General features: G+C 50.7%; 1 protein-coding gene across 1 annotated transcript; it reads right to left on the bottom strand.

The window, feature by feature from the left end:
• Window positions 1-271: 271 nt before the first annotated feature.
• ATN1 (atrophin 1) lies at window positions 272-26,206 on the bottom strand. The gene is made up of 10 exons (XM_050331987.1): window positions 25,981-26,206; window positions 8,904-9,090; window positions 8,569-8,706; window positions 8,073-8,186; window positions 4,847-6,846; window positions 4,405-4,627; window positions 3,579-4,296; window positions 2,225-2,368; window positions 1,777-1,957; window positions 272-1,253 (listed from the first exon to the last, which is right to left on the bottom strand). The coding sequence occupies exons 2-10, from the start codon at window positions 8,979-8,981 to the stop codon at window positions 1,220-1,222; spliced, it is 3,630 nt and encodes a 1,209-aa protein (XP_050187944.1). The 5' UTR covers window positions 8,982-9,090; window positions 25,981-26,206; the 3' UTR covers window positions 272-1,219.
• Window positions 26,207-27,974: the final 1,768 nt, after the last annotated feature.

Raw genomic sequence — 27,974 nt, 5'->3', positions numbered from 1 at the left:
TTTTTTGTCCTTTTTTTTTTTTTTTTTTGTCCTTTTGTAAGAGCTTCATATATATATTTATATATATAAATTATTAGAATGTGTGTCGGTGCTCGGGAGTGCGTGGGGAACGTAGTTTTTGAGTGTCTGGCTTTGCTTTTTTTTCCATAGCTGGGTTGTTGGTTGGTTCTCCTTTTAATGGTTAAGTAAATATATATATATATATGGGGGACCAATTGAGAGATACAACTGTGAAATCAGAACACGCACGCGGGGGCAAGGGAGTCACAAGTTGCTACATAAAACTGCCACGTCTAATAGGATGTGCATGAGTTAAAGTACATCAATTAGGATGGGTGAGGGGAAAGGGGCAGCTGCCCTCTTACAGTCCCAGGACTCAGTGTCACTGCTCAGCCACGTCATCTCTCCCCGTGGGGCTCAGAGGGGTCGCGGTGGTGACCACAGTCTTGAAAACAGTGTCCTGGTGCTTTGCACCTCGTGGCCATGCCCATTCCCGTCAGCCACGGGAAAGCGCAGCCACCATCCTGCAAACAGTCTTGCGGTGCTTTGCACCCCGATGGCTGGGACCAGACCCTCAGCAGGCAGGAGCGGCCACTCAGGAAGGGGTCTTGTAATGCTTTGTTTGCATCTGAAGGGGTCTGGAGAATGGGAAGCTGCTCTGGTTAATCTGAAAAAGTTTCATGTTGCTCTTCTGTATCGCTAAGCAGTATCTTACACCTAAAGGGGGGGTGGGGTGTTGAGGAGGCATCTTGAAAAAAGGCTCTGTTGGGTTTGGAGTTACTTCTTGGCTGCACCTCATCCTCACAGAAGTAGAAAAGGCAGCAGCATCCTGTACATGAAGTCCTGCAATGCTCTGCACTTTTTATTTAATGCAACTGTTACCCCAAAACAAAGGATGGAGCTGCTGCCACCCTGAATTCATGTCAGTCTTTGTCTTTCTGAGCTCTGTGCAATGCTGATTCTCTTTTCTTCAGAGCTCAGCTGAAATCACGTACCGATTGTCCATTAGTGGTGTTTCAGTCCCTCCCCATTTTCTCTCCTCCACTTTCTGTTCCCAGGATGCCACCCTGTACTTTTTGTCCGTCTCCTCTTGTACTCTTACCGCATGGTGGGATCAGGATGTGTCACTCTGCAGCTTCCCCTCCCCCAGGATTTGGTTGATTGATTGTTCCTCTTAAGAGAAAGACATGATGATGTCACATTGACAGCAGAAGTCCATTTAAAGGGGTTTGTCACTTTCCTTCTTCAGGTGGCTAGGATAAAGAAGAGGAATGAGGTGATTGTGAAAGGGGAAAAGACAATTTATTACGTCCCCCTGCCTCTTTTAGTCTAGACCCACATGACACTGCTGGCTTGCAAAGTTTGGCAAATCCTTGAAGTAGGAGATGCTACTGAAAAGGTACAACACTGCACCTCTCTCTTTCCCAGTGTGCCTCCTCATGCACTTGTGAAAGCCTTGTCTTGGCAAAAGCATCGAGCCCTTGCAAATGTTTTGTATTCTGGCAGGGGTTTTGGTTAGTCATAACTGCATTTAGCATGTGTGAAACACGTGAAGTTCTCTCCCCTTTCAGAGGCGAGGAGCTGAAACCCCACACAAGATTATCTGCCGAATACCCACTTGCCAAGAATGACCTTCCTGGTGGCCAGCCTACAGCTGTTCCCTGTGGCAAGGCAAGGCATCCCTGCTCCCAGGTGTGTGCCCACCACCTCCACCAGCCCGAGGCCAGGCGGGGCCTGGAGGCGTACGTGTGAGGCGAGAGCAGGCCCACCACGCACCTGTAGTAATCCTCCTGTGTCGGCAGGGGCACGCCGTGCAGGGGGTGATGGGCGTGAAGCCACTGCTGCTGCTCCAGGGCCAGGCGCTGCAGCTCGGCCGACTGCGCGTGCATGGCCTGCAGCTGGTGTGCCGCTGACATGGGCGCGGAGAGAGAGCCCGGCAGGTCCCTGTAGGGGGCAGCTGCACCCGAAAACAGAGAAGAAACAAGTTGATGTAACAGCTCCATCCTCGGCCCCACAGCTCAGTCAAGGCTCTGCTGCACTCCCATTGCCTGCCCTGCCCACATGGAGGATCTGCCCACCCCCTGACAGAGCGGTCCTGTCCTGCACCACACCGGAGCTCTGTTTGAAGACCTGTTTGGTCCTGTGACCCCTCCTGATGCCCCTGCCCGTTGGAGCTCTGTTGATCTCTCTGGAGGAGACCAGCAGAATCTGTGAGCATCCTTACCGAAAAGCTGGTGGCGAAGCACTTCATTCTCATGAAGAGGGTGAGGCAGGAGAGGGTTGGGGATGGTTCCAGCCGGGTATGGTATCCGGGTGAGGTGTGATCCCGAAGCGAGTGGGTCAATAAGAGGGTGAACAGAGGCTGAGGCTGGGAAGAAAAGATAACACAAGATAATTGTCCCATGCTTTGTAAAAGCTAACATGAAGAAAGATGCAAGGCGTCATAAAATAGACATGGAGAGAGAAGGCTGGAGTATGTTAGGGATGGAATGACTTCACAGCTAGACAATGCAATACCATGTCCTTCTGAGTGTTACTCTTTTTGCTGCACTGAGTTTCACATGAACCAGTCTGGCAGAGCTCTGTCCCCACACTCCTCAGGGAGAGGTACTGCTCCTTAAAAGTCAGTTCTGCAAGGACCTGCTCTGCAATCAGGTCTGCACCCTGTATCATGCTTATCTGCCACCCTGGTAGTCATTCCTGTGTATACTTGTATTGGATGCTTCCCAGTCTCACCAGGACAGATGCTCTTTCCAGTGGTCTGGACTCACTGTCAGAGTACTGTCTGGAGATGCCCAGCTATGGAGAATGGGGGAATAAACATTCATTTGTACCTGGTGCCACCTCTGAGCAGTTGTGGCTGCTTAAAGTCAGTGTCTGTCACTCTGCTACCAGATCCCACTGAATGCTCACAGTACCTGAGAAGGCACAACACTTTTTTCCTATTATACTGTATCTTGGGCTTTGCTTCCCTGAGATTTTCATCCCTTAGCTTTTAACTTTGCTTTCCTGTAGGATGTGGAAATGGAAGGGACCACCACTCAATTCTGAAGAAGAACAGCCTCCAGTTCCTTTTCCCATCCCATCCCATGCCATCCCATGCCATCCCATCCCATCCCATGCCATCCCACTACCTGCAGCAAGAGCTATAGGAGCAAACCTGATAAACCAACATTTCATTAGTCCTAAGGACACTCTCAAAACTGTTCTAGCAGGGCTTCCATTCCCTCTGCAGAGCCCAACGCGAGGGATAAAGTCCACAGCAGTACCAGCCTGGCAGGCAGTGGGATGGATCACAGCACTTATACTGCATCATCAGATATCCAGAATGGAAAGACATGGTGCAAACAATTCTGCTTGCCACTAAACAGCAGTGTTATTGCCTTTGGTGGGATGGGAGTGAGGGCAAGGAATAATGACCACGATGTTGGACTCTCCTGGATGAAGACGTGTGACCTCAAAGTCTAGTCTCAGCAGCTTTTGGGCTTCCCCAGGGCCAGACGGAGGGAGCGTAAGGAGGACCCAGTAGGACAGAGAGCAGGGCTTTGTGAAGGTCTCCACCACCACAGGGTCCTTACCTGCATGTATGGCATCCTGCTGGTGGAGATGGAGGTGGGAGTGGATGTGTGAATGCTGATGATGATGAGGTGTCACATTGAGCATCTGCAGCCGGGCCAGAGGGTCGTTGCTGAGAGCAGCCACCCGCTCGGCATGCTGGCGTTCAGCTGCCAAGCGCTCGGCATAGGACATATCAGGACGAAGGGTGGGGCCAGCTGCCAGCGCCAGCCTCTCCCGCTCCAAGTGGCCCAGCCCTGGGTGGAAGGGAAAAGCGGGATGAAGGCCAGGGGCTGTTTGCAGACTCAGCCCGCCGTGGCGTGGGAACGGATCCATGGCAGCAGCCGGCACAGCATGGAGCTGCTCCAACTCAGCTGGTTTGACTTCAAAGCCGGGCTTGAGACGTTCACGCAGGTCCCGGTCCCTCAGGTCTCGTTCGCGGGCTTCTCGTTCCCTCAGCTCTCGCTCCCGTGTCGCTGGATCGCTGCTGTAGATGGCTGGCACGTTGTACCCCAGCAAGCCTGGGTCGACTGCCCCCAGTGGCACGTAGAAGGGGTGGTTGCGGTTGCTGGGGGACATGACGTGGGGCCGTGCGTATTCGCTCAGGGTGCGCAGAGCCGGGGTGTCGGGTCCCAGGTATGGGGGAACAGTCGCTACAGCACTGCCCTGCTCGAAGGAGGGGCGGTGGGGAACTGGCCCGAGGGACGAGCACTCGACTGGACGGCCCTCCTGGGCCATCTTCTGCAAAAGAGCAGAGAGACCAGCTTCAGGGTCCTAGCAGGGAGTGGCCGAGGGGGCCCTCGAGCATCCACCCTGGCTGCGCTGCAGCAGTGGGACCCCTAGACCTACCACACTTCTCTCCAGCTCTCGTTCCTTCTCCCGCTCCCGCTCCTTCTCCCGCTCCCGTTCCCGTTCCCGCTCCTTCTCTTCACGCGCCTTCTGCTCAGCCTCTCGCCGCACTTTCTCCACCAAGTCTGCCCTTTTCTTGGCCAGCTTGGAGCCATCGAGAGGCACGAAGTACAGGTCTGTGCGGGAGCAGGAGTTGAAGCCGCGGTCCAGATGTTTGTTGAATCTAGGGGCGAGATGTGAAGACTGTCAGTGCTGACGGGTCTGGAGAGAAGGGATGGGGACAGGGATAGGTACTGTGGGAAAGGCACTGAGAGAAACTGAAAAGCATCATGGAAAAGGTAAAAAGGGGGTAGCTGCACCTCAAGCTTGGGGTGATTTCCTCTTCCCTGCCCCTTATATCCCACCCCAGCCTGCAGAGAAATCCCCCATAGCTGTCCCTCACCTGGCTGACTGGCTGGCATGGCTCGGCACATCCACCACCTTGGGGGGCGGCGAGGGGCTGCGAGCAGGAGGCACGGGGCTCTCGGGGGGCTCGTACTCCTCTGATGGCTCCTGCTTGATCTGCGCAGCGCTGAGGGGGAGCGGGGGCGGCAGGGGAGCCGGGGCAGTCATGCTCCCCGGCAAGGGTGGTGGGGCAGAAGGGGCAGGTGAGGGGGCTTTGTAGCCCCCCGTCACAGGGGAAGAGGCCACCCGGTAGCCAGGAGGGGTGGCTGCCCGGAAAGGGGCAGCTGAGGAAGTGGGGGGTGAGCCTGGCTTGTAGGGGGCTGGGGGCTGGAAGGTGGGCACAGGGGAGGCCGCACGCTTCCCATACGGGGCCACAGCTGAGGGGGGTACCGGGGGTGAGACTGTCTTGTAGGGGGCTGCAGAGGGGGAGGCCATGGTGGCGATGACGGTGGAAAGGGTGGTGGCAGCAGAGGTGACCGGAGGGCCAGCGCCATGGGCAGGGGAGGGGGGTGGTGGAGGGGGGAAAGTGTAGGTGGCAGGACTCTGTCCTGGGGTGTGAGAGCACATGCTGGGGTAGCTTCCTTGGGAAGAGGTGGCAGAGGAGGATGAGGAAGAAGAAGAAGAGGAGGATGAGGAGGAGGAAGAGGGGGCTGCTGCTGCGGTGGCCGAGGGAGCCTGGCTGTAGGTAGCCTGGCTGTGGGGAGGGTAGAGGCGCAGCCCGTAGGTGGGATGGGAAGGGTGGTGGCTATTGGACTCCAAGCCATGGGGGTAGCCGGGGGGCTGGGGAGGAGCTGCAGCTGCCGGAGAGACGCCCCCGCTGCTCCCATGGCCGTGGTGGTGCTGCTGGGGTGGCTGCTGGTGATGGGGGGACTGGCCAGGAAAGGGGGCAGCAGGGTGGGAGCCAGCATTGCCCAAGGGCCGGCTGTAAGGCGGTGGGCCCTGGCTCCAGACGGGCTGTGAGGGCAGGGAGGGCTGGGTGTACTTGGGGGGCTGGCTGGAGACAGAGAGGCCACTGGGTGGGGGAAAGGAGTGGCCATAGGAAGCGCTGTAACTGGGCAGGGGCTGGCCCGGGGAGGGCTGAGGGTACTGAGCTGAGGAGCTGGAGGGTGGCAGAGGCGGTGGGGCATAGGGGTAGCGGGAGGGGGCCAGGGCTGGTGCCTTATCCTGCCCCATGCCGTGAGGCGAGGGGAGGTGGCCGCTCAGGGCCTGACCCACCATCCCTGGGGAGCTGGAGGCAGCCACCACATTGTTGAGGGGGCGCAGGGCCGGGGGGGGAGGCAGGTTGGCAGAGACGTGGGGGAAGGAAGGGGCTGAAGCTGGGGGGGCAGCTGGAGGGTTGGCTGGGGGCGTCTTTTGAGGGGGAAGCCCCCCTCCTACTGACGCCAGTGAGATTGGGGTGGTGGGTGGTGGATTGTGCTTGGCGCTGAGGGTCTGCTCACGACCCCCTGGTGCTGGGAGCCCCCCCACTCCACTGGCAATTTTGGTCCCAACCTGGACCACATTGGTTGAAGGGTAAAGCTGAGTGTGGGAAGAGGAGGAGGAAGAAGAGGAGGAAGAGGATGATGAGGAGGAAGGGGGAGCAGAAGGGGCAGCAACAGCAGAGGAGGAGGAGGCGGGTGTCTGTGGGGCTTGAGCCTGGAAAATGCGGGAGGCTTGGCCCTCCAGCTGTGAATGGTAATTTCCTGCAGGGGGTCCTTGGGGGTGCACCTCGCCTGGGAGCCCAAAGCTGGGCTCTGGTGGACGGGCCAGGCTGTCGGGAGGGGGAGCTACCGGCGGGCTCTGAGGGAAGAGTGGAGGGTGGTGGTAGGAGTGAGACGGCCCCTGGGACAGCACAGAGGAGGAGTCAGAGTCATTCTCCACACTCCCAGGGCTGTAGACACTGGGTGAGGTGCTCCTGTTATCCTGGTCAATGTCCCGTGGGTCACTGCTCATCTCATCATTGAAGCTGTGACCATCAAGGCTGTCAACATCGGATGGGGATGGAGGACAGGGCAACTCCTGAAGTAGGAAAGAGGAGAAAAGAGGCATTAGAAAATCTCCCAGACCGCACATGTCACATTCCAAGTCCCCAGAGAACTTGCTTTCTGGCCTTTCCTTGCCAGCCCCAGCACTAGAAAACCCCACAGAGGGAAGGAGACATTGTCTGGCAAGAAATAAATAACATGTCCTCCTGCCTTCCCTCCAGTGCTCTCACATCCTTCATCAGCATCCCACGTTCGGGAAGGAGGTACCTTGTGTAAAGAGGCAGTGAGGAAGGACAGGGAACTACTACAGAAAAGATTGAGAGTGAACAGATACGAGCGGTCCTTGCACCACCACCACCAGTGATGGGCTGTTGGCCAGGGCATGGTATCACCAGGTGGCAAGGAGCAGCACACACCACAGTGGTCCCAGCACAGACCCCAGACCCAGAATCGCTCTTCTTGCCCCTGCAGAGCCCTCTCTGGTTGAGGAAGTCAGCTCCCCTCCAGACTCCTCTCACTGACCCACTCCTTACCTCCAAGAGTTACTCCTGCGCTTCCCAATCCCTGCTCCTCCCCACCACTCTCACCTCAGGCAATGTGCACTGGTGATTAAGCAGTCATCCTGGGTAATTAACAAGTGCCACTCTTGAGCCTCAGGGCTTACAAGAGAGACTAAACTGAAAAAATATGATTGTTGAGCTGAATGGAGTGCCCATATGGAGAAATTACAAAGTTGTAACCACAGTGGTTTAATTACAATGACCTCATAATGTGAGCAAATATCCCAGTGTTTCGCAGGCCTTTCAGGCCAGTTCCCAGAACAGGAATGGAGAAGTGCAAGAGCCGAGTCTTCTGTCACCTGGAACCCATCACAACTTAAGCACCTCCATTTCACATTGTGCTGGGGCATCAGAAGAGGCTGACTAACCCAATGAGCAGCTGCACATGGAGCCAGGCTCTTGCCACTAAGCTAAGAAAGGCAGGGTATGTACCCAGCTCTGAGAGCACAGCAGTCACCTGCAGACAAGGCAAAGCAGACAGAGAGCTTCTGTCTGCTCACTTGTCTCTCCTGGGGGCATTTTTTGTCGCCAGACAGATGCCATTTATATTGAAAGAGCTGCAGTGCAAAACCAAGGTGCCAGGGCTCACAAGCAGTGGGAATCTCAAGCTGGGCAGGCATGAGCAGCACAGGTAGGAAAACAGAAGACTCCTTTGCTCTGGACTTGGGGCATGCCAACAATCACAGCAGGGAGAACTCACCTCAGTTTTGGTTTTCTTGGGAGCATTAGTGTCCTCCCCTTCACTCTCTGAGATCTCTTCTGTTCGGCCCTGCTTGCTGCCCTTGGGGGTGCAGGATTCCTCCACCCTGCCCTTCTGCAAGGAAGAGAAGGAGAACAGGGAGGTGATGGGTCATGGGGAAATTTCCCAACCTGCCACACCTTCACAGAATGCAGAAGGTGAGACACAGCCACCATGGCGTGTGTGTTGACAACACTAGCAGAGCAACACGGAGCCAGGATATGGCAAAAATTAGCACTAGAAGGGGACAGTGAGACCAAGGACCAGTTCTTAGGAGATGGCAGGAAGTGCAAGATGGTGAGGATAAGAGCAAAGAGCGATCCTGCTCATTTTAGGGAGCTAACACAGCATGGGTTCCTTGGTGGATCCCTTCTGGTCTGTGTTCCTGGATCCTCAAATGGATCCTACCTAGTCTGGGCAGTCCTTGGCCACCCTAAACCTTCGTGCTAGCTTATACCTTTGTCGCTTGTCGGGATTTCTCAGCCTTGCCATCACTGCTGGAGGTGCTGACGCCCCCAGGGGAAGCTCGACCCCGTGACCTGAGCTCCTCTCGGGGCCCTGGAGTCTCTTTCTTCCGTCCACTCCGCATTGACATCTAAGGAAAGGATCACTGTATCAGTCCTGCTTTCAATCTCCCTCCACTCCTGCTTCGTCCCCAGCCTCCCAAAGCACCTGAACCCCTGGCACTCCACTGTGCCAAAATCATGCCTACTAGCTTGCTGGGAGTCTCAGTCCCAACCCACAGGTCCAGCTTGGCTTTCGCGTCCCACCCCCCTCTCCTATCTCACGTACTGAGTCCTTGTTCTGTCGTGTCTTCATTCTTTTGGGTGTGGGACCCCCATTCTCCTTGGCCCGGCTTGATGAAAACATAAATTTTTGTCACTCCGCACCCCTCCGGCTGTTCCCGAGGAGACGGAGATGGGAAGTTCTTCTGGAAGGGAGGCTTCCTCTCAGCCACGCAAAAAGATCCTGACGAATCCTGAAAGGCAGACAAGCACATGAGAGGGGAGAAAGACTGAGTGGACTGTAGAACACACTTCTATGGTTTGCTACAGAAATAATAAAAAATAATTATTGTTTCCTTATTTAAAGACGCGAGGATGTTTACCAAGAACTCAATAAATGTCCCCATCAGTGGGAGAAAAGATTTGCCCACTGCCATACCTGATTTCCAGTTTGTGGGAGTGATACCCACACAGTGACAGGTATTCCCTTTTAATGGCTTCAAAGTGAGAGAAGGTAGCTTTAGACTGGATCTTAGGAAGAAACTCTTTACTGTGAGGGTGGTGAGGCACCAGCACAGGTTGCCCAGAGAAGCTGTGGATGCCCCAACCCTGGAAGTGTTCAAGGTCAGGCCGGATGGGGCTTTGAGCAACCTAGTCCAGTGGAAGATGTCCCTGGCAGAAGGGTTGGAACTAGATGATCTTTAAGGTCCCTTTCAACCCAAACCATTCTGTGATTTTCTGATTCAGGGCCCACCAATAATGCCCTGGAGGGAATATGGAGGAACAGTTACCAAGATATTTGCTCTCTTCTGAAATAATTTTAACATTTTCCTTCCTTGAAAAAAAAACAAACAGGAAAGTGCTTTAAAATGTTCCTTATGACAAACTAAGTCCCCTGTTGCACTTGCCAGCACAGTAGGCTACCTGGCCATGTGCTGTCATTCGCCAGCCCTGTGTCATGAACCCCCAGCGGCCTTTGCCAAAGTCTTGCTTAGGCTAGTCCACACCCAAGGTGTACAAACAGGTGCAAGAAAATGCATTTAGCTTTGATTTTGCATGATACGAACAGAACTATCTCTGTTTAGCCTGGAGTGCCTGCTGAGGTCTCCTTCTCCATACCCTGGATGTTTCTCAGCGTAATAGTCATGCCCAGAGATGCAGAGTACATCACATCCTCTACTTTGCATCAGCAGGAAGATTTCTGGGACCCTTCTGAACTGATTTACAGCTTTGTGCCATGTCCAAAAGCACCGCATGTATTTAACACCCTGTTATACCACACAGTTCCTACTTTAGAGTATGAAAGTGCCGTGATTGTGTTAGCCTGGGAACTGGACTGAAATGATTCAGGGATGCTGCTCCTGAAGCTGGTTTACTTGACTTCATCAAGCTTGAGATCTTCTGCACTGCACTGCACAAATGTAACCCAAAAGACTTTATCCTTCCCCAGCCTGTCATTCAAGCTCCTATTCTCAGACTCTAGAACAGGCAATCTGCAAGACAAGGGAATGTGTCATGTGGATAAGGCATCAGGATAAAAGAGCCACATCTACTGGGTTATAGTCTCTGATCTGGAGGCACAGAGAAATTTTGTAAATAAGAAGACTACAGATCTGGTACTCCTGAAGGCTGTCCTAGACCTGGAAAGATCAGCTTCCAGCCAAGCAATGCAGGAGCAATCTGGATGGACTTCCATTTCTCTGAGACAGCAGCTGAAACCTCAGAGGTTTTGGAGAGATCAGAGCAAAAGCACCAGACAGCAGAACTCTCAGACCTCCTGTGCAAACCTGCTGCTGGCCTGTGAGGCCCCAGGGTCACTGTCTTCCACCACCTTCATCTCCCTGCCCATGAAAAGGCAGTAATGACACCAGCCTGTCTCTCCTGGGGCTCCACATCTTCTCTGACCAATGCTTAGAGAAACCCATCCGGAAGGTACTTAGGAAGAGTAGGGGATTGTTTGTTTTAATTTCATTAATATTTTATTTGACCCTCATCACGAAAGCCACAAGGGACTCATCCAGCATTAATTCCCACACACATCAATTCATTAACTTAGACCTCTTCTTTAATAGAAAAATAGCTGATGATGGTTTATAACTGACCTAATGGAGGCAGAGCCTGCTCCCAATCCCTACCAGCTGACTTGCTTTACAGCCTTACATTTCTGTCATGCTTTGCCCTTTGGTTGCTAATTCAGCCAGTTACATTGGTGCTATTCTAGATAAGCATTTAGAATTAACATATCTTATATGAAACAAACATTTTAGGTAAGGTAGTCCTAATCTAATTCAACTTTGACACACATCATGGTGGCAACCTACAAGTATTAGCTCAGCTCTGAAGGCACAGCAGCAGCAACAGCACGCTGCCAACATGTCACTGCTCTCTACATTCCACAGAGATGCCACCCACACCTCCCACACCAAAGAACCCAACCCGGTAATGCAGTGCACAGGTCTCACTTCAGCTTTTCAGTAACCCTGTAGTGACAATTAGCAGCTTCTTTCCAGAAAAGTAAGTCAGAGAAATAATATGCAGCCAACCACAGACTGAAATTTCCCTTTTTAACAGAGATATACCCACCTGGTACTTATGTTAACTCCTGAATATGCAGTACCAAAAAAAAGCCAGAAACAAATAGGGGTGTTTCAGGAGCTATAATCAACCCCTGACTGAGACAGAAGTTTCTGTCACTTAGTGAAGACTTCTCTAAAATATGTAAGAGAATTGACACACACATTATTAGGCTCAGTAGAGCAATTGTTATGGCCAGGTGAGAGTATCACAACACTGCCTTCTAATTTTAACATCTATGAAATAAAAGCTGGCAATGTGAGCCTTGACAATTAGCAAAGTTACACCTAATCCTTCCTGTCACCGAAGATCCCTGCAAATGTCTCTGAAGGGCTCTTAGGGCTCTGTGGTTTTGCTAAGGAGGTGAGACATGTGGCAGGGCTGCTGTCGAAGGGTTAACCTTTCCCTGGCCCTGCGAAGCCCTTTACGGGTCTGACTGAGTTACGAGGCATTGCGAATTGCTACTTTGTATTTGCATTTCACACAACCCAGCTTGGCTTGGCTTACTGCCCAAACCCCTCCATATTCTCGTGTAAGCCCCGGTGCAGTCTCCTGCGAGCAACACACACTCAACAGGCATCCCCCACATGGGATTCAAAATGGATCCCGCTCCTGAGCTCCAAGTAATTCTCTTTGCCCAAGCTGGACTGTCCTGCACAGACATCCAGGAGCTAGTGAACTCCAGCTCTTCTTCTATTGGGGGACGCAGAAAAAGCTCTCTCCTTTCCAGGAAGTAGTGTGGAGCAATTCTCACAGGTAACTAAACTGGAACCAAGTCCATCTCAAATGAGAAGCACTCATGTTTTACCTCTCTTAGAAAGTGATCTCAATGTTTGTCCTTGGCTCAGGATAACATTTACACGTTAGACTGTGGGTTTGAGAAAATAAACTTTCCTAGATGGCAACAGAAGCAGAGGAAATAGGAACTAAGGTCAAGCTAGCCCTCCCTGGAGCCAATGCCAGCAGAAGGGAGAGCTGAAGGCTCCCAGGATCCATGTCACTTAAGAAAAAGGGCTAATTGTATCATTACCACAGCAGTGTCTAGGTAGCAGACATTTAAGGCCTCATCCAGTCCTCACTGAGATTAGCTGCTGGTACTCAGTTGTCAATAGTTACCACAGCCTCTTCCCCTTCTTTTTTATTTCTCCTCTCTTAGGGAAAAAACCCTAACCATGTCCTCAGTTTTATTATTTGGTACTCTTGATCTTCTCCAACTGTAACATCCCAGTAATCTCAGGTGGATTCAGACCCGGTCCAAGCAGATGGGGAGATGCACAGGTAGAACATGATTATGATATGTGACACATTTTAGTACTACAGACATAGCCATCCTTCATGGAAAGTAAGTTTGGAGTAAGGAGTCAGTGGAGTGCCTGCTTTAGTCTAAGTACAGATGTTCTGAAGTGCAAACCTTGTTTTCTTCAGTTGGGAACTGTTTAAAGTAGTGACTACTGTTTAAACTGTTTAAACAGTGACTACTCTTCAAGCCGTTTTCTGAAATGTAGGAACCACATCCAAGATCCTATGTGAAATCAAAGGCATTTGGTATGAAAAGGCTGGGACTCAGATGGAGACATGAGAGTTAAACTGAATCTACTTCTCTGCCATTCAATAGCTCTGTGTTCCCATACTGATTTTTCTCTTCCCCCTTCTGCAAAAAGGATGGGTTAGCACTGGAGAGAGGAACCAGGGTGGCAAAACGAACACAGCTGCTTTCTAACACATTGCAGATGCTGAAAAGTGTCCTGAAAATAAGCTGGGATGATAACCAATGATCCCTCTTGACAGGCAAAGATTACTCAGATGGCCCACTGGAGCAAGTATAGTCAAGGAACACGCACCATGGATGGGAAGTCAGAAGTTGTCATACACACACACACACACACACATATTATATATAGTGACTGCCCAGTGAATGATAGTCCCAGGCATTTTTAATTCCTGTCTCAATTTCCCTCATTTTACAAAACGAAGGATAAATTTCCAGAAATGTAATCAGGTTTAACAACTGTCCAGTACCTTGAAAACACTAAGTTTTGTCCAAAATACTGCAATCAGACAACCTGAAGTGCAGCATGTCCCAGTGGCTAATCACCTGATTTCATGCTTGAACCCTGGTATTTTACTATAGGGTATAGTGGAGAAAGGGAGGAAAGGAAAGGGAAGGGCACTGTGTTCAGTGTTGGACAGCAGTGAACGAACAGGTCAGGGTTCAGGTTGCGTGTCAGTCTTCAGACAGGTACCTGGAGCCTGACATTACTGTAAAAGGGAAAATGACTCTGTGAGCAAAGGGATTAGGATGCCAAAATGGTTAAATACCAAGATGGCACATGTCTGTGGCTAATACTATCTTGGTGTGAATATTCCCATGACCGGCAAATCTTTTTTATTTAATAAATCTTGTTAGGAATAAATATATTTATTTGACATCAAATGAAAGGTAGTTTTGGAACAAAGGCATTTTTCTGTCTTCTACAAAATAACTACAACACTGGGTGGATGCAGGGGCTGTGAACTCAGGGTGGACAGTGGATTAATCAAGGAGTAAGACTGTTAGCCTGGGCAAATAATCATACTCCAGTTAAAACTCTCACCTACCAGCGGATAAGTTTGACTACATCCTTCCTGCAATATAATGTGAAGCTGGAGGATCTCAAGAGACTGAAATACTCAGGAGTCCAGACTGCTTCGAGCAGCTTCCTCCACTTGCTCACCCTGCACCATTGCACAGAGACACCTCAGGATCACAGCACACACCTCCTGGTCCTCGGCAGCCCACAGGGCCTGTGACAGCAGCACCTGACCACCAGCTACTGCTGGACACGTCTGGAAAGGGCTGAGACCTACCCTGCTAGGGAGGCTTGGCAGCACAGTGCTACTTGGCAAACTTAGACAGAAATGCCTGCAACACAAGTGAAAACTTTGATTACTGCTCAGAGGTCAAAATATAAATCCAATCTAAAACTAGTGACAGTTGTCAATTTTTGTTATTTTCTATAAAGGAATTGATTTCATAATGACAATGTACTGGAATTTCACTGTATTCTTCCGTCTTCAAAATATGGCACAGAATGGGTCACTATGAAATGCGTTAAAATAAATTTAAACAAATGTAAATGTATGCTTTCAGGAGCTTCACTCTGTGCCAGAGGACAAATTACACACACTTTAATATACAAGCTGAAATGAACTCTCTTGATTTAGATATAGGTATGTATATGAGAGCAGATTCACAATCCCATCGTAAGAGATCAAGTTTGAGACGACTTGAGGAAACTGAACATGCACAGGTCTGTAGGACCCAATGAGATGCATTCCAGGGTCTTGAGGGAGTTGGCTGACATAGTTACCAAACCACTCTCCATGGTATTTGAAATCTCACGGCAGTCAGGGAAAATCCCCAGTGACTGGAAAAAAGGCAATATTGCACCCACTTCTAGAAAGGGTAATGAGGACCCTGATAACTACCAACCAGTCAGCCTCACCTTAGTGCCTGGTAAGAAAATGGAGCAGATCCTCCTGGGAGACATCAAAACATATGGAAGACAGGGAGACGATTAGAAACAGCAAGCATAACTTCACTTCAAGGGCAAGTTGTGCCTGAGTAATCAGGAGGCCTTCTAGGATGGAGTGACCACAACAGTGGATAAATAAAGAGCTACAGATGTCATTTACCTTGATTTTTGCCAGGCCTTTGACATGGCCATGACCAAAGAGTTGCATCCAACAGTTCAGTGCCAAACTGGAAACCAGTAATGAATGGCTTCCCTCAAGGGTCTATACTGGGACCAATACTATTTAATACCTTCATCAATAATATAGATAGTGGGATCAAGTGCACCCTCTGCAAGTTTGCAGATGACACCAAGCCAAGTGGTTGATATGCTGGAGGGAAGAGATACCACACAGAGGGACCTTGACACGTTTGAGGAGTGGAACCATGTGAAACTCATGAAATTCAACAAGGCCAAGTGCAAGGGCTTGCACATGGGTCAGGGCAATCAACAGGATCAGTTTAGGCTGGGGACTGAAGGGACTGAGAGCAGTCCTGTGGTAAAGATATTGGGGATATTGGTGGAAAAAAAATTGGGCATAAGCTGGCAATGCGTGCTCACAGCCCAGAAAGCCAATTGTGTCCTGGACTGCATCAAAAGCAGCATGGCCAGCAGGGTGAGGGAAGTGATTCTTCTGCCCCTTTGTTCTGCTCTGATGAGACCCCACCTAGAGTGCTGCATCCAGCTCCGGGGTCCTTAGCACAAGAAAGACCTGTTAGAGCGGGTCCAGAAGAGGCCACAAAGGTGATCAGAGGGATGGAGCACCTCTCCTATCAAGACAGGCTGAGAGAGCTGTGGTTGTTCAGCCTGGAGGAGAGGAGCCTCCAGGAAGGCTCCTTTAGCATTTAAGCTCAGGGTACTGAGGGAGCTGGCAGAAGTGCTCCCCAGAAGTGTTTGAGAAATAAGTGGATATGGCATTCATTGCCATGATCTAGTTGATATGGTGGTGCGTGATCAAAGGTTGGACTCAACGATCTTGTAGGTCTTTTCCAACCTTAATTATTCTAGGATTCTGTAGTTGTAAGTATATAAAGGGGACTTAAAAAGAGATGGAGAGACAGCTTTCACCAGGGCCTGCAGTGACAGGTCAAGGGGCAATGGTTTGAAAGAGGGCAGGTGTAAATTTGACATGAGGAAGAAATTTTTTATGATGAGGGTGGTGAGACACTGGAACAGGTTGCACTGACAAGCTGGGGATGCCCCATCCCTGGAAGTGTCCAAGGCCAGGCTGCAATGGGGCTTGGAGCAACCTGGTCTAGTGAAAGCTGTCCCTGCCCATGGTAGGGTGGTTGGAATGAGATGATCTTTAAGATCCCTTTTAACCCACTTAAAATAACACCTCCCATGCAGAAAATAGACTCATCCTGAGCCAACAGCTTCAGTCCTTTTCTTATATGTACTTGCTGACAAATTCACTTGTCATGGTACCTAGGTGCTCCTTCCCTGCATTTTAATACAAATTAAAATGCTCAAACTTCAGGAAAGGGTGCCAAACAAGAGTACTAAAAATAAACGTGCAGGGTGCCGGTAGTCTTAGGATATAAAACCAGTTTACATTTTATTAAGCCTATATTAATATTTTGTTTTCTTAATTCTGCACAACCACGAGGAACAAGAATGTTATTTTGAGTAGGAAAGCTCTAATTCTGGAACCTCCATTCAAATAAAAATGTATCTCAGAAAAAAAAAATTTCTGATGAGCACAGTGAAATAAAAACAGAGCTAAAGCAAGGTAATAAATAATAAAAACATTCATGCATTTAACAATAGCTTAATTTACATCACGGAAGACAACATTAATTTTTGCAGAAGAAACTGAAAATAAAGTTTGATTCACTAAATGAAGGTTAGATGTACTGAAGAAGGTTACGTTAATCGTAAAACAATTCCTGAGGGCACAGTAAAATGACTGTTAAGTATGTAACAGATTTACTTAAAAATCCCAGAAGAATCATTCTGTCTCCCCAGAGGAGGGCATCCAGATCTCCTGGAGATATAGGCTGGCAGAGCCTAGTGGAGGATCACGAAAGAAAACACACCGGGCTCTTCCCTCTGCAAGTGAGATGGAGGCCTACGGATGTGTGATGCAGAGGAAGGACACATCACACTCCCCACACTCACTATTTTAAGAAGTAGAGCAACTTCTATATTTGCAACACCTGAGCACACCTTACCCGTGGAGCTGTTAAAGGGTGAAGGGTCTACTGTAATACTTCACACCCCTCTTTTGATACACTGATGTCCCTTAGCTAAGAATGCGAAGTGAATTACTCAAAGACATCACAGGCTGGTTGCAGAGAGACTCAAAGGAGGATGTCATTTGGAAGGGACACCTGCAGATTCCAAACTCCTGCTCACAGCTGAGCTGATCCCAAATTTAGATGGCTCAGTGACTTGTCCAGGCAAGTTCTGAACATCTTGAAGAGCGAAGCTTCCCCAGCTGACCTGGGGCACCCATTCCAGTGCAGAAACACCCATTATCAGTTGTAATTTCCTTGCTGCTATTCGTGACCACGACTCCACAACCCATTGCTTCTCACTGTCAGCACATGGAAGTTATCCACCAGTCAACTCATCATGGTTCCAGACTTCTGCAAGCCTTTGCCATGGAAGACTGCTGGAAACTGCAGCTGCAGGACACATGTAAGAACATTGGAAACTAGAAGTTGAATTCAAATTCAGGGTGGACACACCAACAGCCCCTCCCTTCCTAACAGACCAGTGAACAGCAAGAATGGTCACCCCTTCCTGCCAAGACCTGTATTATTCTGAAGCTGGCAGAGGGAGCCCTCAGTCCCAGGCAAACTAGTTGGTGTAGATAAGAACCAGAGAGAAGCTCCATAGCTGGAAGGATCAAACTCTGCAAATGGATTTGAATGAAGTGCTAAAGAATCAGGCTAGGTGGAAGAACACCTGCTGTATCCTCACTATGATCAATGTCCTGCCCCCCAAAGGCATTGAGACACTGTCTGTATCAGAGATGATGACTATTTAAGAGAGAACTTAGGAGAATAAAATATAAAGAAGCAAAATCAGGACGGATATGGAAAAAGAGCAAAGGGAAGCCAATGTGGCTGAAGAAAGTAAATCAATGAGGGTAATAATGAGGATAAGAACTAACTGAGCAGAACTGCAGAAGGACTTTCCAAGAGACCTAAGACTGGGTTATTAAATGGCACGTGAACTTCCATCTAGATAAATTTAAAGCAATGTATGCAGAAAAAACCCCAGCTCCATCTCCACACATAAGATGATGGGACTCTTGAGCTGACCAGTGCAACTCAAGAGTGATATCCTAAGGATAAAAGAGGTAGAACCATGAAAATGGCACCTGGCATCCAGCAGCCATCAAGAAAGCAAACCTCATGCTAGAAATCCTGAGGAAGGAACTGAAAACAAAACTGAGAACATCATTACGCCTTTGCACAAACCTATGGCTTTCCCACATTTTCAGTGCAGTTCTGCTCCTTCTGCAGGAACTAGAAAGGGCAGAGAAAAGGTTAATAAAGTCAGGATGTGACTGGGAACTGTAAAACCATATATGAGAAGGTTGGATAGGAAATAATTTTTCACTGTCTTTTCCAGTACAAAAACGGATGACCATCAAATAACACTACAAAGAAACAAGTTCAAAACCAACTAAAAAGAGAGAGTAGTTCTTAAAATATGTGGCTGCAGAATTTCCCATCAAAGGACACTATTGGTGCTAGAAGTTTGTATGGATTTGATGGGAGACTGGAGAGTTTCATTCAACTGACACCTTCTAGATAGACAGAAACCACATCTGTCTACGGCAGGTCCTCCATGGAAAATGGCTGGCAGCTGTAGGAGTATCAGAGGAAAATGCAGCATAAGCTTCCCTTAACTTACCTTCTTTCCCAGAGATTTGGTAGTGACTACTGCTGCAGCACCACTGGACAAGATGGACCTAGTAGGGTCACTGGCATGTTTATAACGAGTTCAACTGCACAAAGTGTAGAGTGACACACAGAAGAGACAAGCACATATGCCGTAAGAGCTCCTGCTCATCCATAGGGACTGCTGAGAAGGCATTTACTGATCACAGGATAGCTGTGGGCACCATCGTTACTTGAAAGGCATTATCAAGAAATGAGAAAAGGCATCAATGCCACTGGACACTGCACCTGGAACACAACCTCTTGCAATGCTACAGGGTTGCAGGAGGTCAGTGACATCCTGAATTTTATCAGTAATAGTGTGGCCAGCAGCACCAGCGTTGTGATCCTGTACTGGGCACTGGTGAGGCCGCATGTCAAATCCTATGTTCAGTTTTGGGCCCCTCACTACAAGACAGACATTAAGGTGCTGGAGCATGTCCAGAGAAGGAAAACAGAGATGGGGCAGGGTTTGTTGCACAGGTCTTGTCAAGAACACATGAGGGAGCTGGAGTTGAGAAGGTTTGGGGGTGATCTTATCACTCTCTACAACTACCTGAAAGGAGGTTGTAGCAAGTTTGGGGATCGGCCTCTTCTCCAAAAGAACAAGCAACAGGACAAGATGAAACAGCTTCAAGTTGCACCATGGGAGGTTTACATTGAATATCAGGGAAAATTTCTTCACTGAGAGGGTTGTTAAGCATTGGGACAGGCTGCCCAAAGAACTGGTGAAGTCACCATCCCTGGGGGTGTCCTGGTGTGGCACTTAGGGACACGGTTTAGTAGTGGACTTGCCAGTATTAGGTTAATGGTTGGACTCAACAATCTCAGAGATCTTTTCCAACCTAAACAATTCTATGACCTTGGAGCCACTGATCCAAGGGACACACGTCAGATTCTCTGTTTCTAGGGTCTCACGACTGACAGTAAAGACAACATGAGAGCCATGTGTGCCAAGGGCAAAAGTCTGGATGGGATGGACAGACAGATCCAGAATGAAAGGACTGAACTGGGGGACAGGGAGATGGGCACATGAACAATCGTACAGCAGACCTGAGACACTGATAAACGCTGAGTCACTCCTGAGCTTGGGACCCCCAGCTTCTCCTTGGTCTACAGAACTGGCTGAGTGAAATGATCCTGTCCTCACCTCTGGGGCTGAAGGGAGGAAAACCCAGTGGAATGTCCAGGAAGATTTATGCTGCAAGAGATTGCTGGAATCCCTCAAATGCCCTGTAAACTGTAAAGTAAACTGCAAAGTCAGATGAGGTTGTCACAAACACCTCAGAGAGCATCTCCAGCCTCCCTGGGAACCTGTGCAAGTGGTGAACCCCCTTGGGAGGAAGGAGAGCTTTTGTCTTATATACGTTCATGGTAATTTTGGTCTTTTGTGATTTTACCAAATCAGAAAACAGATATTTATGGCTAAATCAAGGTCTTCCTGACCATGATATAATAAGGAATTAAAAGTCACAAGTACTCAAAATTCTCCCCAATCCCAAAAGAGTTCAAAGCAGGAAATCTATGCAGAAGTGCTACCACCTACAGATACACAACCTGCCCTACTAACCACAAGCACAGGCCTCTGCCTCTCAAGTGGGCACCCACTCAAGCACCCAGAGACTGAGCCCAAACTAGGCTCAGACTGGACTGCCAGGAAAAAAGACACAGTGGCGAGTAAAATCACTGCCCGAAATATTTTTATTGCCTTGGGTAATCTCTGTAAAGCAGCACGTGACAACCTGTGGGATAAAGCTCCGTGCACTGCTATGGCACAAGCATGACCTGTCCCAGCAAAAAGACGTCACGCATGGGTCCACTGTCACAAAGCAAGTCCCCAGAAGCCCACCGGTGGGAGGAAACAGTGGCCTAACATGAAATATCACTGGTATCTGGTGAAGGCACCATCTGAACAAAGTTTTCGGGAACACAGGTAAAGTTTTCAGGTGGTGCTGAGGCAGGTGAGATGGTAAATGATGAAATGTAATTTCTGGCACAGATGAGTTGGTGTTACTGCTGCAACGGGGTCGCACAGAAAGGCCAGCCTTTTAATTATCCAAGATGTAAGAACAGAAGAATGTAGAATGCCTTCAAGGGTGAATATCCAAGGATACGCAACCTTGGAAAACGCCTGGTAACTAGCAGCTGAAATAGAGTTCCCAGCAGAAGACTTCTAAGAGGGCTTTTCCTGAATGAATGAAACCCACCAGTGCAGAGAGTAATACTCTTCAGGAAAAGAAAAAGAGACAATTTCTACCTGACTATACAAAGGATTGGTGGGGCCATTATAGGGGTAGTGTGGGCTGTTTTTACCTGTGTACGTCAGAAGGATGCTGAAAAATTGAGAAGTTTGATAACTCCTCCCCCTGAAGCTCAATATATTTAGCTTATGAGAGAAAAGGTTAAAAGGTGACTTGTGGATGGCCTATGAGCACTATAAAGGGAGGAGATTTCTGATAGCTCTTTAACCTACAAAACAAAGACTTCCAGATCCAATGGAGTTTAAGCTAGGCAAATTCCACACAGAATAGTGCAAATTTGAAAAGTGGGAGAAATCAATCACTTAAAAACTTGCATAGCAATCCAGCGTATCACTGAAAATCTTTAAGAGTTTTTTTATTATTATTATATTGTAAAATAAATACTCAGTATTTTCTGCAAAGACCAGCAGGTGACATTCCCTGCCATGAGCTGTGCAGGGTAGAGGACCACAGAGTTGATCAGAACAGGGTTTTTAGTACTAAATTCATTAGCAGTCATAGAGACGTTGGTCAAGAGGTGATGGGATCTAGCTCTGGGTGAAAATGGAAAGCAATGGTGTAGCAATGTATGAGGAAAGCCTGATGGATAATTACAACTGAATAAACCATTCTCTGTTTGTGTCTGGCAAACTCTGAATAATTCTGAGGTAAATCACCTCATCTGTTGCACTGACTGAAAGAAAAAACCAGCAGTATATCCAAAATATTATGCTATAGACACACTTTATAGCCAATACACTATGGCATATATATCAATATAAACGTAATATACTATATAACGTATTTTATATAAAATGTATTACATTACACAAACTATTATATATATTGTGATATAAACACACACATAAAAACATATATACACACATAGTAAATCCAATCCACTGTCCAAAGAGATGAAGGTTGCTCAAATGCAGCCTTCACTTAAGTGATCTATAGCACAGAGGGACCTTGAAGAAGAAACAGGGTATCACCAAGTGCATTGTAAGGCAGGGAAGTAAAAGACTAAAATTTTCAAGCTAAACTGATCTATGATGAAGAATGTCACTGGGGCAAGAGACATGAAGTAAGATTGAAAGCAACCAGCTCCCCTCCTTCAGCAAAGCCCAGACAGACCATCATTGGCTGAAATTGCTTGGAGAAGATATTGCAGTTAGCCTTTGGTTTGTAGGTGAAAATACTGCCACAACAATCAATCAAACATTGATATTTTTACAGGAGACAACAACAAATCAGTGTTTGCTGTGACAACACACATAAAAAACAGACTTTCAGAGACTTCTGCGGGAGGATTATCAGAACTGGAAGCAAGGTAATGCTTCGAAGGGATCGCTTCCTCACAAAGCTGACTTCTGCTCAACTTATATGCCTATGAGCCCTAAAGGCTCAAAGTCCAAATCAGCCAACCACACTAAGGCAGAGAGGTGAAGCTCACACCCCCTGAGCTAGAAACATCCCCTTTTGTCTCATCATTCTCCATGCATACCTCACTGAAAATGGGGTGTGGGCCCATGATTGCCCAAAAACATGACTGGAAGGACAGAAAGAGTCTCCATTGTTCATCTCAGTATGACACAGAGAGCACTGGGACATGGACCTGGCCAACTGCCAACACATGCCTTGGGCACCACCGCAGCTTCAGTAAGTCAGGCAAGGCAGTGAGATGGAGCATCTCGTGTTCATGTTAAACCATCTCCTGTGACCAGACTCCAGCAGAGATCACACAAACTAATTCTGCAGAGAATACATATCCTAGGTGTAGCTCACTTGGTTAAGAGCATGACATTTTCAGAGATCCCTCCACTTTTGAACACACTTGGAACTTGCGTTGCCTTCTCATTCGGCCTTTAAAAAAATCTGTAAAGCACTGCTATTCTGTACTTCACTAGACACATCTTCAAGATGTACAGATGGAAGAGATGAAGTGATAAATGCAGGAAGTATACTTCATACTTCCATAGCATCTCCTAACAGAGTAAGAATGAGACCAGAAAATCCAATGATAAAAGTAATTTATTTGTCCAAAAGACAATGGGACAAAGAAAAAAAAAATGAAGTGGGGATGATACAGCCTGACAGAGGAGAAAACCAGGTTGTCAGAAGAAAAGGGAAAAATAATATAAGATGGGTAAACATACAGGTAGATATTTAAGGAGGGGCACAGCTGAACACATGCTCAGATCAATTCCAGAGATTTTACTTGCAAACATATTACACCTCAGATCTGGTAAATAAATAAACCTCTTCTACACAGCTCTGTATTCCACGTGGACTGCTCCTCTCAACTACCTCTCCACCCTCCAGAAAGATGCTGATGAACATGAGGGAGCTCCAGGACAAATCAGGAAGGAGTAGAAGGAGTGACAGGGGCTGAACTCTGGGAAGAGAAAAACCCGCCTGATGCATTTCACCCACCAATAAAATCAGAATCTAGTATTTCAGTTGGAAGGGACCTACAATGGTCACCTAGTCCAGCTGGACTAGATGCTCCTCCTCCTCTTGAAGAACAATGCAGATCATGTTGCTTTTAGTACAGCAATCCCACCATGCTACAGAATCATAGCTCCTTGCATGACCATTATTACTTTGGAATACAAGTATGCCCACAAGAAACCTCACTTTAATTCCTTGTGCAGGCAAACCTAAAGGTGAGAATGCAAGAACCTTTCAGAGGCATCCAAAGGGTACAAAACCTAGGGGAGGAGGTAAATGCATATGAAGAGAGGTAAAGGCAGGTCACTGCAGCAGGTTAAACCTGTTAATCTTCTTCATTAGGATTCACTGCACATTTAATTTTCAAATGTTTGGAGGGTTTTTATAATTTCCAGCAAGAACCATGGTACTGTAAGTTCACTCGTTGGCCATACTTGAAAAGCTCCATCACGAATCAAAATTGGAAAAGCCTGGTTTGAAAGGCCAGGTCATCCCCAAATAAGATGGAAAAATACACAAACGATTGGTTGTGCAATCACCAGTAACAAACACAGTAAAAAGAAAACAAAATAAAACTAGCAACTTAGCAAAGAAACGGGGGGGGAAGGATGAAAATCATTCCAATGAACAATCTGACCGTTCACATTTACAAGCATCCCATCCATGGGTAATGACCGTGGAGCTCCATCCCCTCGGGAATGCGTGTGCACCACAGCAGTGATGCACAACACCCTTGGGCTCAGAAGAAAGGCGAGTGCAGCTTCCAACTCAGACAACTGTGGGATTCGGCTGACACTAATACATTGATTCTGGAGGTAAGTCAGGGCTGAACTCCGCAGCTTTAAGCATCACACACCTGAAGGGCGTGTAACCGTGCTCCACGCTCTACCACTAAGGTGGACATAAAACGAAGGGCATTTCCATTCCAACTCCTCCTCCACTCTCCTGCCACACATCTTAGGATAATGGCCCACTACTTTCTCCTCACTTTTTCAATGCTGGGAAGCCTAGCGGCTCCCACGCGATCCACCCAATACAACCAGAGATAATGACAATGGATTTGAGTACCCAGCTCGGTAAGGACATGCTGCTCCTCGAGAACCACAGCCCTGCAAAACAGACCCTGCAGACAAAAGCCATATAAATTCTTACAGTAGCCATCCTGGCAACTGAGTAACCGGCTGCAGAACTCAAGGCAGCCACGGCACCGAAGCAACCAGAAGCAAAGACACTGCCCGCCTGTAAAGCAACTTGGGGAACGTACAATGGCCATCAAGGCAGAACTCCACGGCGAGCAAGGGCAGCGTGTAAAGTAAATGCCACGGTGACCAAATGGCTGCCACTTCAACAGTACAGCGGCCACTCGGCAAAATACAGCCGGCAATTCTCTGGGCAACAGCGGCCGGGGCGGCCACAGGCCAGCAGCAGCCGGCCGGGCAGAACCGCCACCGGCTCCACGGCACGGCCAGAAAGGCAGTGCAGGAAACCCAGATGCTACTTCTCCAAAAATCCTCAATAGCAAATGGACAACCAGCCCGACACACCGAGGGATCTCGGCCGGTTCCACCCCGGTGCCACCCGACCGTGCGGGGTCTCGCCAGCTTCCCGGTCCCCAAGTAGCATCCTGGCGTGTCAGAGAAGGGGGCGAATCCCACCCGTGCCCACTGCGCACACGTCGGGGGAGCCAACACTCTTGTCGGTGCCCCAATGGAAACGTTAATCCCAGACACTCCTGCCCCGCTCCCCGACCGCACCTGGGGAAGCGGGGACAATGCGAGGCCCCTCGGAACGCAGCGAGGGCGGGAGCCGGTCCCCCTCCAGCGTTGTGCTGCCTTGCTCCCCGCACGGCGCCCGGCCTCAAACTCGCAACTCCCTCCCGCCCGCGGCCCCCCGGCCCCCACTCCCCTGCCCCCGCCGAACTTCCCGCCGCAGGGAAGGGGGCTCCGGGGCGCTGACGTCACGCTGGGCGCGCGGCGGGGGTGTCCCCGCCCTGGGACCCCCGCGGCGGGCGCGGAGCCCTCGCCCAACCCCCGCCCGCCCCGGTCCGGAGGGAAGCCGCTCTGCCGCCGTCCAGGGAAGGCGAGCCCCGGGCGGGCAGCGCCCCCGGTGATTTCGGAGCGTCCCCAGCCACGGCCGGGACCCCCACCCCGCCGAGCCCTCGTGCCCCGCGGCGGTGTCCCGGCTCCTCCCGGCCCTCGCCGCATCCACGCCGGGGCAGGGACCGCCGGAGACCCTTCCCCAGCCCCGCGGTGGTTAATGGTACTCTAGGTGTCCCCCCACCCCAACTTTGGTGTTTCCCCCCCACCGCCGCCTCGCTCCCCATCCCGACAGACGGACCGGAGGGATGAAATTCACCCGCGAAAGAATGCAGCGAGTGGGCGACAATGACAAGCGGGGCGGGAGCGGCTGGGAGCGGGCGAGGGACTCACCGGCGGCTCCTGAGGGGAGGTCGAATGAAGGGAGGAATGGAGGCGGCGAGGAGCGGGGGGCAGGGATTTAAACGCTGCCTCCCCCCCTCCCGTTTTTTTTTTTTTCCCCCTTCCCTCCCTCCTCCTTTTACGCGCTCCCTCGTTTCCTCTCGCGGCTCCGGAATAACCGGTCGGTGGCAGGGACAGCGGCTCCGGGAGGCGGGGGGTGCGGCGGGGAGCGGGACCCCCCCGCCCCGCGGCTCTGTCGCCCCCTCTCCCGCCGCGCTCAGGCGCCGCCGCCTGCGCCCCGCCGCCCTTCCATCGCTCCCACCGCTGCCCGCCTTAGCCACCTCCCATTTCCGAAGGGCCCAGAACGAGCCCTCTCCCCGCCCCTCTGCTCCGCGCTCGCCGCCGCCCCTCCGCGAGAAACACACCCCCACCTCACCCCCACCCCAACCCACCCGTGGGCACCGCGGACGGGGCGGAGGAGGCGCGGGGCGCGCAGCCAGCCCGGCCCCCGCCCCGGCCGCAGCCGCGCCCCGGGCCCCCGGCGCCGGCACAAAGGCCGGGGAAACGGGGGGGGAGAGAGCCCGGAGTGGCGTTTTTGGCAGGACGGATCCGGGGGGACCGGGGAATGCGGAGGGTGGCGGCCGGCCGCGGCCGCGGCGGGGCCTCCCGGGGCGGGGCGGCGGCCGCCCGACGGGCGCTGCTCAGCGTGCGGCCGCGCGCGCATCCATCCCCCCTCCCAATCCCGCTTCCCATCCCCCGCTCGGTTGCCAGGCAACGGCACAAAGGGAGCGCGAGCCTCGTGCGGAGGCCGCTCCGCACCGCCCGCACCGGGCTGCGGGGCCCCCCCGGCACACGCACACACACAGCGCGGTCACGGTGCGGCGGCGATGGGATGCGCCCCCCTCCGCCTCGCACGCACCGAGCGCGGTCACGGCACCACCGGGGATGCGGGGATCCGGCTGGCGCGGGCCTCGCCCGAGCGGCGCCACATCGCCCCCACCCCGTTCTGCCCCCCGCGGCCGTGCGGTGCGGGGGAGCGGCGGGGCTCAGCCACAGAAACGTGAAACATCCCCCCCTCCACCGGCTGCTCAGAAACGCGGCTGCCTCCCCTCGCTGTCCAAGTTCATGGCGTCGATGGCCATTTTGGAAAAGCTGCTGTCGGAGGAAAGGCTTCGGGAAGGAAGGGGGGAGCCCGTCGGCTCTGTCACCCAGCCAGCCCGCCCAGGGGCTTATCCAGCTCCAGCTGCTGCCTGCCGCGGGAGCACGGCCAGCGGGAGAGCAGGGCTGAGGGGCGAGGAGATGCTACAAGTGCTTCCCCTCCTGCCCCGTTGAGCTGCAGAAGGCACGGCTGGTCTGGTCGTGGGTGCAAACCCCGGGCTGTCACATGGACAGGGGCACGAATGCATGGTTAAATAAGGGAGATTTCATGTGCATATGGGCAAGTTGCACTCTGATGGCCTTCAAGCATAATCCCAAAATATTTCCTCAGCAGGACCTCTCAGTGAGCGGGCTGGATGGCGCGCTCTCCGCGGGCTTTTATTCAGCAATTCTCATTGTCCGTTACATGGCTCCGAGCACTATTTACTGTACAGCATCCAAACTCGGCTCTGAATACAGATGCATTCACCTCCTTCGTGGGGGTTTCTGCAGTGCTATTCACCCCAATGCTTTAGAAAACATTAATAAAAATGTCCCTGCAACACCCTTGTAAGCCGATGGCTCCCAATGCAATTGTTCCACACCCACTTCCCAGGGGTACTGTGCCATTTTGGAGGCTCACTATTTATCCTGGATGCAGAATTGGTCTTGGTGCCTCTCATTCCCAAGCCAGTCCCACTGGCACACAGCACCCCGTTGCACAACATGCCTCATGTCTCTAGCCTTCATTCATTCTTTCATCCACCCTTTTCCCCAACCTATTTCTTTGTCTTGCCCCTCGCATAGAGCCTCCACCCTGCCAGCAGTAATCCCAGAGTGGGGTTGTTCCCTAGGACTCTGGTTCCCAC

This window comes from Myiozetetes cayanensis, unplaced genomic scaffold (assembly GCF_022539395.1).
Source record: "Myiozetetes cayanensis isolate MyiCay16 unplaced genomic scaffold, myiCay2020 scf5-8, whole genome shotgun sequence".
In the NCBI taxonomy this organism is placed as follows: Eukaryota; Metazoa; Chordata; class Aves; order Passeriformes; family Tyrannidae; genus Myiozetetes; species Myiozetetes cayanensis.
The sequence above is the reverse complement of the archived record's forward strand: the minus strand, read 5'-3'. Positions and strand labels throughout refer to the sequence as shown.

Excerpts from the sequence above, each read along its gene's own strand:
- ATN1 (XM_050331987.1), bottom strand. The coding sequence starts at position 8,981 with ATGTTTTCATCAAGCCGGGCCAAGGAGAATGGGGGTCCCACACCCAAA. Across the intron at positions 4,628-4,846 it reads CATGCCAGCCAGTCAGCCAG|ATTCAACAAACATCTGGACC; the intron begins GTGAGGGACAGC and ends TCTCGCCCCTAG. Across the intron at positions 1,254-1,776 it reads ACACAGGAGGATTACTACAG|CCACCTGAAGAAGGAAAGTG; the intron begins GTGCGTGGTGGG and ends TCTTTATCCTAG.